We start from the raw sequence: 13,534 nt of genomic DNA, 5'->3' as shown, positions 1-13,534 counted from the left end.
AGTGGCAGGGTTTCTCAGTCCTGGTCCTTGAGACGCACTGGCCTGCAGGTTTTGAAAATTTCCCCTGCTCCAACACACAATGAGTTTGTGTTGAAGCAGGGAAACATCGTACGATTGGGGACTAACCCTATTGGGGGTTGCAACATTCAGCCGATCGGAGTTTGCTTTCATATTTTCGCACCAAACCTTTTGAATAACGTGTTCCCCTCCTCGCCCAAGGTGGCGCTACATCAAGAATCACTGAAGGAGGAGACGAGACAAACAAGAAAACTCATCTGTTATTTCAATGTAGGACAACTTCGGTTTCCTCCACATCAGATTAAAACGTTTTATGTGAACATACGTCACGTGCGCTGCGACAACAGACTCAGCCATTTCTCCCGACTATCGTTCTACACGCAAGTATGTTTTGGTTGTGTTTACCCACAATGCCCTGCGTTGTAGTCCGCTTCCTGCATTTGGTTCACTTGAAGTGACCAGGCGGACCAAACAAACCGGAATTTCCGAGCAAACAAACTAGGGTTCGATTAAGAAGGAGTGGGTGTGAATGCACCGTAAAACATGCAGGACCAGCACTGAGAAACACTGCTATAGTCAATCAGCTGGAGCAATCCCAGCTGACATAGGGTGAAAGGTGGGGGACACACTGGACAGGTCACCAGTCCATCACAGGTCAAACACAGAGACAAACGACCATTCACTCTCACATTCACACGAATGGATTAACCTCTGAATGATTTTGGACTGTGGGAGGAAACCAGGAAACCTGGAGAAAACACACACACACACACGCGGAGAGAACATGCAACTCTGCAGAGAAAAGGCGTTCAGTTGAACCAGGATTTAAACCGGTGACCTTCTCTCTGTGAGGTATAATTGAAAACATTATTGTTTACTGCAGCTTTCTGATATTGCCAATTTTAACCACTTTAACTTTCATATCTGTTTGTTTAATGATGTTTAATATTTTAAATGACATTTTATTAAGTTTAAGTTGACAGATGCTTTATCTGTTCAGTGTTTCTCTGAATTAAAGGGGGACTGATTAGATGAAAAGGGAAGAACATGTACTGTAAAAGACCACTTGTCGAGTCTTGGAGACTCAGGGGACCAGCTCGAGTCTTGGAGAGGAGTGGGAGTGTAAGCCCTGTGACTTATTTCAAATTCCCATCGGGGACAAATAAGGGAGGGCAAACACAGAGCAGATAAAAAATTCTTTGTCTGCTTGATTTTAAATTGTTTTTATTTCTATAATATTTTTTTTTTATTGATTTTATTTTAATATCCAATGTATTTACTTGCCTCTGTAAAATCACTTGAAGCTCAGCTTTAACTTTTCTCTGTGTGTGAAACAGAATAAAACGCTGATTAGACAAAATGCGGCAAAAAATAAATAAATAAATAAATAAAAAAACTGTCACTTCCACGGAAGCTTAGCTTCTCTGGGAGTCAATGGAGTAGTGGGCAGACAAACAGCTGCTCGTTGAGCGATAAAGAACATTTTAATTTGGAAATAAAAACACTATAATATCATTTCAGATTTACATAAATATCGTGTTTCCTTGTTCTAGTTGTTCATTTGCAGAATTTAGGTAGAAATAACTGGGCCTGATATGAGCTTCCCCCTGTTTGTGTGCTGTGTCCTTTATCCAAAAAAAAAGACTGTGTATGTACCACAGTTTGAGAAACATGAAATTAAAGTATATTTCGTTTAAATTCAGATACTCTACCTCCTCCCTTTAAGGTCAAATGTCATGCACGTAATGGCAGACAGATCCCGTGTGCCCCCGAACTCAAACACCTGACGCCCGGTGTCCAAATCCCAGACTTTCACCACCTGAAAAACAGGAACAGTTAAACGTACCGTAAATGCGCCGCTGATGTTGGACTCACGGATCCTTCAGTGCAGCTCACGACTTCCCGGAACTCCTCGCTGTAGCCGCAGCACGTCACGGCCTCGTTGTGCGAAAGAGTCAGGCGCCGGCAGACTTGTTGCCTTAAAGAATGACAAATTTAAAATGAGAAATAATAATGTGAAGGAGATGCTGGCGTCTGTGAAGAATAAAATACCATGAAAGTAGATGTTTCATGCTCACTTATAGCTCTATGTTTTATATTCCCTGATGCCGTGAGTACAAGTTTGGCATGATTTGCAGTGAAAATGTTAAAATGTCACAATCTCAAAGTGCCTGTTATTGAGCCTCTGACTGAAAGAGGCAACATGAGCTCTGGGTCTAAATGTCTCCGACATGAAAAAGCCCGTTCAAAGCTCATCATCGTCCGACTAATGTTCTGAAAGCAAACTTTAAATCAAACTGAAATGAAGTAAAAGAACACAACTGGCTGAGAATGTGGTAGGTTTCCACTTTCACTTCTGAGATTCTGTTTAGATTTTGTTATTTTATGGCGCGTTTCCACTAGCTCGAGTTCTCTCAAACTACAGAATACGTAGTAATAATTGTTACTAATTTTGCCTGTATTAAGAGTTCCATATGTGGGAAAATGCTGTTACAAAACTCTAAACTCTGCCATGATACAACTGATATTTAAATTTAAACAAATAAAGACGAGCATGACGTCTCCTTCCAAATCACTATCTCGTGGTTATTTCATTCACTCCATGCAAGTCGACTTGAAAATCCCCAGCTGTCCTCCTTGTGAATTTCACACATCGTTATCCTTAATTACTTTTGAGGACTACTTTCTTTTTTTTTTTTCTTCAAAGGTCTTTGGATTTTATGATGATGAATAAAACACAAAAAAGCCAAATGACAACCAACCTCATCATGAGCGAGAGCGCGGCCACGCAGTCTGCGGCGACGAACAGGGATTTCATAGCCGAAGAATACGAGCATGCGGTGACGTCGCTGTGAATCCCGCTGGCTTTGGCTTCTGCTGTGAACAGGCAGCACTGGTCCTGTATGTCCCACACCTGACACGTGACAACACATATTTGCACCATTAACGTGAAGAATTATCACTTTATTGGACTTAACAGGCTGCTAAAAGTTCCAAAACACTTATTATTCCATGACAAGTTACGTTATTTTACTGCTCAATGTTCATTTTCAAGTGTGTCCTTCTGTTTGCAACTTCCTGTCAACAGTTTTTGGCGGTGTGATTGGTCACTGATCACACAAGTATGTTCCCATTCAATTTTGGGGAAAATCACTGAAAACAACTGCTTTACAAGTCACTCTGAGTTGAGTTCCCCTTAACGCGCAGCAGCATTTAGGACGAGCTGTGAGACCTAAATTGTTTTCATGTCTTTCATATATTTCTAAAACCCAACAGTGTTTTAGAAAAATAAAACTTTAAGATATAAACAATGTGATTTAAACGTCAGGAATCACCTTCACTGTGCCGTCAATGGAGACGGAGAAGACGTGACCGTCCTCTGAGGAGATGCACAGGTGGACGACGGGAGCACAGTGGCCTTTTAAAATACCTGTTGGTTTCCTGAAAAGAAAAAAAAGAAAAAAGGGCATGTTTTTCATGTTCATGTTGAAGGGGAAATTTCAAGGATATTTTTCAACCTGGCTCCCATATTTTAAAATATGTATCAGTGAAGATAAATGACATGCAGTCGTCTTTTGTATCCGCACAAATATCCGCCTTTCTGAGGAAATGCGTGTCAAACGCTTGCGTGAATAAAATCGATGCCTTTGTGTTTGAGTCTGAGGTTTCTTGTATTCTCCCTCTGTGGACACAGAGTCACAGTGTCCTTGTAGGAGCTGGTTCAGCCTCCACCACGTCTTATATTTGTCATTCGAAAGCGACACGTTAATAAAATAAACGCATCTGGCATTTCTGCAGATCAGCATCCGGTTAGAGCTCGCTAACGTCACTCGTGAGTGAAAATAATGTCACACCAAGTGACTGACGTCCGTGCAGCTTGGAGGTTTTTACCTAATATCCCAATTAAAAATGTTTCTAAAATATTCACTTCATTCCAAACCATTTCCAGGCCTGGAAATCAGGTTCCAGCATTAAATTTCTTGGCCTGTTTTTTGGACATTGACGCAAAAACTTAATATTATTTATTTTAAATATGTTTTATACTGATCAAATTTAACACGCAAAATCTGGTGTTCATGTAAGACTGCAGTGCTTTTAGTTTTTCTTCATAAGATATTTTAGCATGCAGTAAATTGTAAATAACTGCCAGATAATGAAAGTTATTCTGGAAAAATGGGCAAAAGCACCTACTCACAGGACATTTTCTGGTCCTTTTATGGTTAAAATAAGCAACAACAAAAAAATCCAGACGGACATATTGAGGCTTAGGTGTTAAAGGGGTAAAATCATAGAGAGTCCAGGTTGAAAAATCTTAGGATTGGGCCTTTACAGTCCACTGAATTCTGGTTCCTAACCCAGAGAAATGTGGGTTCCACATGCGTATGAGGCGGTCCATGCCCCCGGTGATCAACAAGCTGTGCTTGTGACACAGATCAAAGCTCTTGACTCCTTTGTAAATGGTGAACACCGTCTGTTCGCTGGACGCCCGCGTCTGTGGGGTCCAGCTCAACTGGACCTTTTTGGTCTTCCCTTCATAACAGGACTCTCTGATCTCGCTCAGCCGCTGCCCGGCGTCTGTCAGAGGCAGCACGCGGCCTCCAGACGGAAAGAGAGGGAAAAAAGAACAAAAATACACACGTATATATATATATATATATATATATATATATATATATATATATATATATATATATATATATATATATATATACACACACACATATGTTACAAGGCCACTTGTACGAGCATCAATCAAAGCATGCTTTTTAGATCCAGGGTGAGTCATTATCAAAATAAATGACCCAGCTGGAAAGTGGAAATGCCCACGTACACACACACACACACACAGGCATTGATTGGTGAGTCATTCCCTCAGAGCTCTGTTGCCATGGCTGCCTTCAACACACACATAATTACTGTTCATCGTACGCACTTTCAGCCCAAACACCACGTATGAAAGAACAGACAGATTTTTGTTGTTTATTTTTAAGTTCAGGTAACAATGTTGCTGTGTTCACACAGAGAAAATGCTAATTACCTAAAACAAGAGCCGACGAGTCGTCACCGGACGAGGAGACGATGGCCTGGAAACTCGGGAAATATCTTGCCTGGTTTCAGAGAGAAGAGTTAGTTCTGTTTAAATATCCACAAAATGTAATTTTCTTTCAATCAGAATAAGAAATGTTTCATTTCCCCTGGAGGGAAATTGCTTTTATTACAGTTACTCCAAACAAGAACAGGAAATAACAGAACATTCACAGCCTATAAAGTAAGAAACATACACTGAGAAATTCTTAATTATATATAAATGATGATATAAAATGAATAAAATACATACAAACGTTCTAATGTGACCTCTGCTGATTGAGTGAAATCCATGTGTTTTTAAGATCTTAGTAACACACTGTAACGCACTGTAAGTCATTGTCACGCACAGTAACGCACAGTAACGCACGGTATAACACGCGGTAATGCACTATAACACGTTACGAAATACAGTCCTTAAAGGGGTTGTAAGAAAGTTTGAGAAAACACTGGGTTATAATTTGACTGAAAACGTAACCCATGAAAATTTGAATTCTTACGACTAAAACAAACCCGCTCGTTTTACAGGATAATCATTTCTTGTCCCCGCCCGTCTGGCTCTACAGCTGTATACACACAGCAAAGAAAGTTACACACTGCAGCTTTAAATCAAATGCCACACCTGCGTCACCCAGTCATGATGAACCTTCCATCTGACAAAGGTCACGTTGGGGGAGGTCGCTGCGTTGTCAATCACTATGTTTGGTATGTTCTCAACCTTTGGGAATTTATTCCACAATCTGTAAAAAAAAAAAAAAAGAAAAGGGGGTTAAATACAATCAGGTGCATTTAATCCTTTCAAACTCTGGAGGCAGACATCCTAAGAGTTAAGAATTAATATTCCTCAAATGTTAATTTTTGGTTTTCTATTGTCTTTAATGTCTCCAACTTAGTTGTTTTTTTATGTGCTTCTGTCTGTCTTTTTTATTAAACACAAAATTTATAGATGAACAAATAAGCGACCAGACATTTAAATCCTTATTCTGATTGAAAATCATACACATTTCATTATATTTCTTTACATTTCTACTTGTCAAAGCTAGTGTTTAATATTTTATAGATGAATGGATATAGAAACCGGAAAGTGTGTAAAAATTCTAAAATACATATTGACCGTATAATTTTTATGTTATTTGTATTAGTGCACATACAAGAAAAGGGAAATTTATAAATGTATCTCTCTAATGAAAATGTATTTTTCTGACAATAATTGATCACTGAGGAGAACAAGAAAACAAAAAAATTGATGGATAAAGGTTGATCTGGAGTCTAATCTGCCCAATAGAGGACAAAAATGACTAAAACACAATACATGTATATATATATATATATATATATACACAGTATATATATACACATTTTAAAAATGTAAATGCCACAATATGAATATATTATGTTCAGTAGGTCTTTAAAAAAAGCACATTTACCTGAGTGTATCTCCAAAAGAGGAAATTAAAATGATAGTCACACATCCCTGAAACATAAAAATAAATAAATAAAACATAAAAATAAAACTCTGATATTGTATTTTTTATTTTATTTTTTTTAAATGTTCGAACCTCAGCGTCTCCATACAAAATACAGCATTTGTCAGGTCCAGTGTAGCTACGAGGAAAAACACACACCATGATGTGAGACCTTATTCAACTACAGAATCCAAACACACACACACACGTGGTTTTGTTACTTACCCGTAGTTTAATGTCAGAGGAACCGTCTCCAGAGCACTAATCTGACAATAAGGCTCCAGAGTGGAGAGATCATAAAACTGTATCTCTCTGTCGCTGTAAGACAACAAAGTAAACATCAGTTGGGATCAATAGACAACAAGAATAACACACAACTCCACATCAATAATGCAGTTTTATTATTACCCTGTAACAATCACCAGCTTCTTATACTCGGGTATCAGAGTGAAATTACTTGCCCACTTTGACTTCCTGTTGGCAGGTCCTTCGTTCTGTAGTGAAGAGATTAGCCTAGGTTTGACACATGAATGACACCAACAGTAATCTTAAGAACATGTTCATCACATTATCGCACTGAAACGAAAGTTCTTGTAAACGGCTCCCTTTCCTGCACCAAAGTCCACAGGAAAAATCTTCGTTTTTAGCTCTCAGACACACAGGAGCTGCTGGTCCTCTGCTGTCTCTATTAGTAAGTATTTGTCACTTGGGTAAATTCAAACAAAGGATTTCAAACACAAAAGTCACAAGACAACACATTTGAATTTAGTTAAAGAGGCAGCAGTGGATTTAACTCCCCTGCACCATTATGAAAAATTGCTGATTTTCTCAATGGACTTTGGCAGTGGGTAACAAACTTCTGTTTCTAGCTGGAAAAGTCCATCTGAATGTGGATTAAAGTAACAAATATGCACTATATGGACAAAAGTATTTGGCAACACGTGTTAAGTATTGAATTCAGGTGTTCCAATCAGACTTTGGGCTTGACAGCTGCTGTTATCGCTACAAAAGAGATACCATCTCCATATTAAAGTACTGTGTATGTATTTAAAAACGTCATTACAGTCCCTGTGTCATGGTCAGGCGTCCAAATACTTTGTCCTTTTAGTGTATATATTTAGATTTTGTTTGGTAATCTTTTTTGTGAACTTCTGTCAGTGAGAGGGAGGGTCCAGGTCCTGAAATCAGTTTTAATACATGTCTAATGATAATGTGTCATAACCTTATAATGAATTAATAACAATACATTTTATTTATATAGAGCTTTTCATAAACTCAGTCACTTTACATTAAAAGGGACAAGAATTAATAACAAAATTAGGCGAGAAATTAGAAGTTGTAAGTATGTAAATATCTGACATGTAATGAATATAGTGTAAAATGGCTCATATTTAACATTAAAGTCTAAATTCTTTATCCATATTTCTACCATTAAGAAAAGAAATAAACAGTCAGTTAATCTGTGTCGTTGCTATATCCACAGTATTTTGCTGGCGTAACCTCACAGTTCAAACACGAGTGAGTCTGACTGTTACGCCGCGACACATGCTCTGTCATTTAATGAACGCAAGCGCTGTAGTTTGATCAGTGAATCTGACTTTCACTCTGTTCTGCTGCGGCAGCTGCAAATGTTCAAAAGGAGCGAAAATGTCAGCAGTTGAAAATAGTCCCTATCTCACTAATGTTTCCCCTGTTTGAGCAAAAGGAAAACCTAAATTTATTTGCCGTAAAAGGAATATTTTACACTTTACAATAAGGTACGCAAAGATTAATCATTATGTTGGTTACCCCGAGGTAATCATGATTTTCTAATGATAAGTACATGTTTTTTGTCTTTTTTTGTTGCGTACCTTCTTCCACCTAATGTTCTTCCTGTGTTGCCGTAGTTGGCCCGGAAGGATTTATTTTTTTATGTTTTACTACTTTGTAGTCGTTTGTAAAGACTGTGTATGATGAAGTTCGTGTTCGTTATTATAAATACGTAATTTAGCGACTCAGGATCGTGGCCGATGCTAACCGTTAGCATATGAATGTATTTTGCCATAGAGGTTAGCGGGAAGCTAAAACATCGACCGTAAACTGTGTTTTCCGTACACCGAATTAATGTTAAACTTTAAAACAAATCTAGCAAGGGCAGAATATTTGTGTAAAGTGTTACCAAGTAAATTCACTCATTTTTAAAATTAATAAAGGCTATAGATTATTTAAAAATGAACGTTATTTTTCTGTTTTTAAGCCTCAAGGTTCACGATCGCGACCACAGACCTCACCTGTAACTCAGACAATTCCACTGGTGTCCACTTGTGCCACTGTTTAGCATCTATTGTCCTCTTAATGGGAACAAAATTAACAAAATTGACATCATATTTTATTAAAGAAGAGCTGAAATTGGTGGTTACAATCATCCTGATGAAAATGATTAAAAATAAACTTAGTTCTGTTTTTGCAACCAGCAGAGTTGCCCCCTAGTGGCTATAATTGTTTTTCTTTTTTAGTTGTGTTTATTTTCAATCTTCAGCACAGGGAGCTTTGTGGGCGAGAGCCAAACAGAAAAGGGAAATATTTAAAAGCGATTTACATACAAACAAGTGTTTTGTCTTGTGGAGTCTGAGTTCAGGGCTCCAGAGACAAACGGCGCCGTCGTCCCGCACTGTGACCACGGTGCCGTCATGCGTGGAGCGGATGTTGACGACGGGAATCCCTTGACCCAGCGCCTTCACAGTGGCAGGCAAAGTAAAAGCCGCCTGCTTGCTGCGTCGTGCACTTTCCTCCCTCTCCTTGTGCTCCTGCAACACGTGTGTGCAGAACTGACCCTGCGACGCAAGCGTTATTGTTTGTTAGCAGCACTGTACATGCTCAGCCGGTGCATCTGTATTGTCAAAAAACTGTGGGTTTTTTTCAAACGTGAAGAGAATAACGATAGTGCGTAGAATTTTCAGGATTCTGTTTTTAATCACACGTTTTATTTTGGTAACTGACCTTTGTTCTCACTTCCTGTTCTATGTTTACGGGCTGTCCACAAGGAAACAAATTTAGGTGAATCCGCTAACGTATCTGTGTTTTTGTGTACTTACTTGAGTCGCCCCTGGCTTTCTTCGTTCTCTCTCTCTCTGTTTATATGACTATATATTCATATATGGCTTTATTTAAAAGCATTTTGTATGCAGCGTACATGTCACATGCTCAATCTAATCTAATCGACAGTGCCACGTACAGGCGTGGCATAGTATGTACTACAGCGTTTAGAGTCGTTTTTTAGTGATTTTTAGTGGATGAAGACATTGCCAGAAAACTTTCAGTACGCTTAATTTCCATGAGGATAAGGTCTGCTATTTATTTGACCACCCCCACTCCCCTATCCCTGCCCTTTTTTAATTAGTCAACCCATTTCTTGGACTTGGGACACGTTTCTTCAACCGTAACACCTCCTGAATTTGGATTTCGAACTCGGCAAGTCGGGGGAACCTCACCAACCATAACATAGGACTCCAAGATTACTGCCACTTGTGTAAATTAATAAAAACACAATTTTGTACAGTTAATTCTGAAATGCAGCACAGGACAGTTGGTAACAGTCTGCACTACCCACTGTCTTTTTTCCACTTTGTATAAATATTGTTTCCCCTTTTTTCCTTCTTCACTAGAGAAGCATATTTAAGGGATAATGAAGAACAGACATTGCTTCTGTCAGTCGCTGCTGTGTGGAACAATTGGACTTAAAACATACAACTTATGGAACACATTCAGCTAATTAACCCAAATAACTGCATTCAGGTCAATTCTGGTTACACATGTGCCTCCAAACAAACGTTCATTTTTAATTGTGGCCTTTAGCTTTTCTCTGTCAGTGTTTACTAGAATGGTTACGTGTACAGAGAAAAAAAAATCCGAGCTGAGGCGCTGAATAAAAATGTTGCATGAGAAACAAATATGAATTCCATCTCACCCATGAAATTCTCCCTTGGCCTGAATAATCAATCTTCTTAAACAAGCCTTGAATCTGCTCGTTGGTCTGTGAAATTTGAAAGGACAAAAGAATTATGGAACAAACGTCAGTTATTGCAAAGTAATCGTGTAATTGTAGAAATCCTGCTCTTTAATTACTGAGGAGTGAGACACAGAGATAAGTGGATTTGAGAGTCTCACCGTGTGAGACGACCCCAGACACTTCTTTACAAGATGTCCAAAAGTCCTTGCATCGATGCATCCAGAGCCACATCTCTCAAAGTCCTTTATGAAGAAATATACAGTCACATTTTTCTGGGAGTGTGTGAAGCAGACTCTTAGTGAGCAGTTCACACACACACACACACACACGTACCTCAAATTCTACTTTCAGCTTCTGGAGGATGTCGAGCGATATTGTCTCATCAATCTTTTTTTGGGAGAGAGAGGGAACAAGGGGGACAATATATTATGACACGAGTCAATAAGTACTCTGCAAGTTGATTGGGACTATTGAACAAGAGCACAATGCACAACACAACACAACACAACAAGAAAACAAGTTTATAAAGGTCCAGTGTGTAACGTTTAGGGAGGTTTATTGGCAGATATTGGATTTTGTGTAGGTGTAGAATCACTTCAAAAATAATGCAGTTCTGTCCCTTTTTTTATTTCCTGGTTCTCACTTAATTAAACTATGTGGGCTGTGGGTGAGAGCTTTTTAGTCTGTCTTAGTTAGAGAATACTTTAAAATGCAGGACAAATCAACACTCCCAACACTCATACATGACCTCATTATGTTACCCGATATCACTGCACCTATTTTAACCATGACATTGCAGAATTAAGAACAAGATTCAGGCGAAAATCAGAGTTCACAAGACAAAAAGTACAAAGACCTCGCAACTTGAGAGAAGAGTGGTTATACACATGAGAACTAATACGGTGGAATTGCCAGAACACTTATCTGAAAGTGAATGGAATCTTAACTAGGCTAACTTCCGGTCAAAAGTTGTAACTGGGACTGACGTCATAAAATAGACGCAAACATGTCTCATGCTAGCTAATAGCAGTTGATAAGAACACTCTCCACGGTATTTTGCAAACACAAAGAGTGTAGAAACATGACCACGGACACAAATTGAATAATATGGGTATGACTGATGGACTTTCCAAGTTGGAGATCCAATTTGAGGGGGTGTTGCGGTTTAAATTCCTAACAAGGAACTTGGAAATTCTGACTTCCAACTACAACTGGAACGCACCATTTTATACAAAAGAGGAGGTGGGTTAACAAAAAACAGGTGTGAGTGGTTAGGGGGGTGTCTGTTAATCAATGACGGGACCGGATGAGAGCAAAAACCCGGAAGTGAAGGAGTTTGCAATGAGAGACAATGGTGAGTATTTCAAAATAAAACAGGATAAGGTAAGTTGGGAGAAAAATAAAACATGACCTGAGATAATGACAGATTACATTTATGGATAAACAGAAAATAATATTCATGATTGTACTGTAGACCATCAATGACACTATTACCTCAATAAATCGGAAAATTAAATCCAAAAAATCTATCTTATATTCGTCATTTTCTGTGCAACGGTGTATTTTACGCAGAATAGAGAACTACACAAATAAAAATTAAACTTGACACATAACCAAACAAAAAGGTGGAGGAAATGGCAGAGGGAGTGGTAAGAGTTGTGAAAGAGAGTTTACATCCTTTCTTGTCTTAAAATGCCATTGTAGTACTCTTGGTAAAGGGAGGAGTGAGCTGAAGGGTCCTCCATTTACTGCAATCTGCATTCTCACCATTATAGGTCACTAATTCGTACAGACTGGAACTTTAATCAGCTTAAATTAAGTTGTTTGTCCACTCAAATTTACTCACCAGGCAGTTCATAAAGTCCGGATGCTGAAAACACAGCTCGAGGTTAGAGAGGAGACATTAAAGCCTGATACTTAAACTCTGTCGAGCCACACTTTTAAACTAGAAATGGACCAAAACAGTGTTGCTCAACACCAAATGACAACCGAGCGTAACGTCAATCTGAAGCTTCGCTGCCAAGTTGACATTATTACAACCACAAGTTCAGAGACCTCCCCCGCAACCAGGCTCCTATTGGATGACACCAACTGTTTTGAACATAAGTTACAAAATCAACATCATGTTCTTCTGAGGATGAGCTGAAACGAGCGTTTGAGACTATTTACCCGTCAGGAAAATGTTTACTGACACAATAAATCAAGTGGGAAGAAGTAGAAGTTTCCCAATAGACCCCCATTCAAAGTTGTTTTGCAACTAGAGGAGTCACCCTCTAGTGGCTATTCAGTATATCCTTATTTATTGGTTTGCTTCAGGAGGAACCCCAAAAGACTATGTCCATTTTTTTATGGTCAGGGTTAAATCCATCCATTTGCAAAACAAATAAAAAGCAGCAAATACAGTTTTAAACCGTCTGGAGGATAGTGTGTGGTTGGTTGCCATGGAGTCGAATGAAACCTTCTGCCGGAGCAATTTTTTTTTTTTTTTTGTGAGTCATTAAGTTTTGTCACTTGGCAAACTATCAAATGAAATGTTAAGCGGCAACGTTTAAACCAGGATTTATGTGTTTGAATTGGAAACTGTGTAATTATCAACTCAAACAATTAGAGCTCCACCTCTAATTAGAGCATTATTCTATAATGGCCACAACAAGCCACCACCTGCTATGACATGTATATTAGGTGTTTGCCCATGGCCGGATGACAGACCATGCTCCCCGCGTTCATCGCCTTCCTTCATTTTGGCAGTTTCCTGGCAACGGCTTCTTGATCCATGACTCACTTTTGCTCAATCATTAATAAAATAACAGCGAGACACAGTCTAATTCCTCAAGGATGTAACTGGAGTCGAGGTTACCCTGCGGTGTCTATACTGAATTGTTGAGATAATTGTATAATTTGTCAAAGTGATGGAAGTAGTAAAAGGCTTCACACAACCTCAGCTGCTTTTCTAAATCCCTTTACTGGAATTACAGAA

At 38.8% G+C, this 13,534-nt stretch overlaps 1 protein-coding gene across 5 annotated transcripts in view; it reads right to left on the bottom strand.

The window, feature by feature from the left end:
* Positions 1–13,534, bottom strand: part of wdr95 (WD40 repeat domain 95) — a 31,137-nt gene that overhangs the window by 11,711 nt on the left and 5,892 nt on the right. For 3 of the 5 annotated variants that reach the window (XR_009240904.1, XM_058634151.1, XM_058634153.1), the window contains exons 3-18: positions 12,404–12,427; positions 10,891–10,944; positions 10,716–10,799; positions 10,516–10,581; positions 9,152–9,382; positions 6,978–7,063; positions 6,795–6,887; positions 6,663–6,708; positions 6,531–6,577; positions 5,726–5,843; positions 5,057–5,126; positions 4,374–4,614; positions 3,354–3,459; positions 2,781–2,932; positions 1,894–1,996; positions 1,731–1,837 (exon numbers count right to left, since the gene is read on the bottom strand). Coding sequence is in view for 4 of the 5 variants with exons in the window: in XM_058634151.1 (XP_058490134.1) it covers positions 1,731–1,837; positions 1,894–1,996; positions 2,781–2,932; positions 3,354–3,459; positions 4,374–4,614; positions 5,057–5,126; positions 5,726–5,843; positions 6,531–6,577; positions 6,663–6,708; positions 6,795–6,887; positions 6,978–7,063; positions 9,152–9,382; positions 10,516–10,581; positions 10,716–10,799; positions 10,891–10,944; positions 12,404–12,427 (1,628 nt within the window). In the remaining variant the exon portion in view is untranslated. The remainder of the gene's footprint in view (positions 1–1,730; positions 1,838–1,893; positions 1,997–2,780; positions 2,933–3,353; positions 3,460–4,373; positions 4,615–5,056; positions 5,127–5,725; positions 5,844–6,530; positions 6,578–6,662; positions 6,709–6,794; positions 6,888–6,977; positions 7,064–9,151; positions 9,383–10,515; positions 10,582–10,715; positions 10,800–10,890; positions 10,945–12,403; positions 12,428–13,534) is intronic. The other 2 variants (XM_058634154.1, XM_058634152.1) reach the window with 2 other exon arrangements.

Source organism: Solea solea, chromosome 7 (assembly GCF_958295425.1).
Source record: "Solea solea chromosome 7, fSolSol10.1, whole genome shotgun sequence".
Lineage (NCBI taxonomy): Eukaryota > Metazoa > Chordata > Actinopteri > Pleuronectiformes > Soleidae > Solea > Solea solea.
This window is presented reverse-complemented; position numbering and strand designations above follow the sequence as displayed.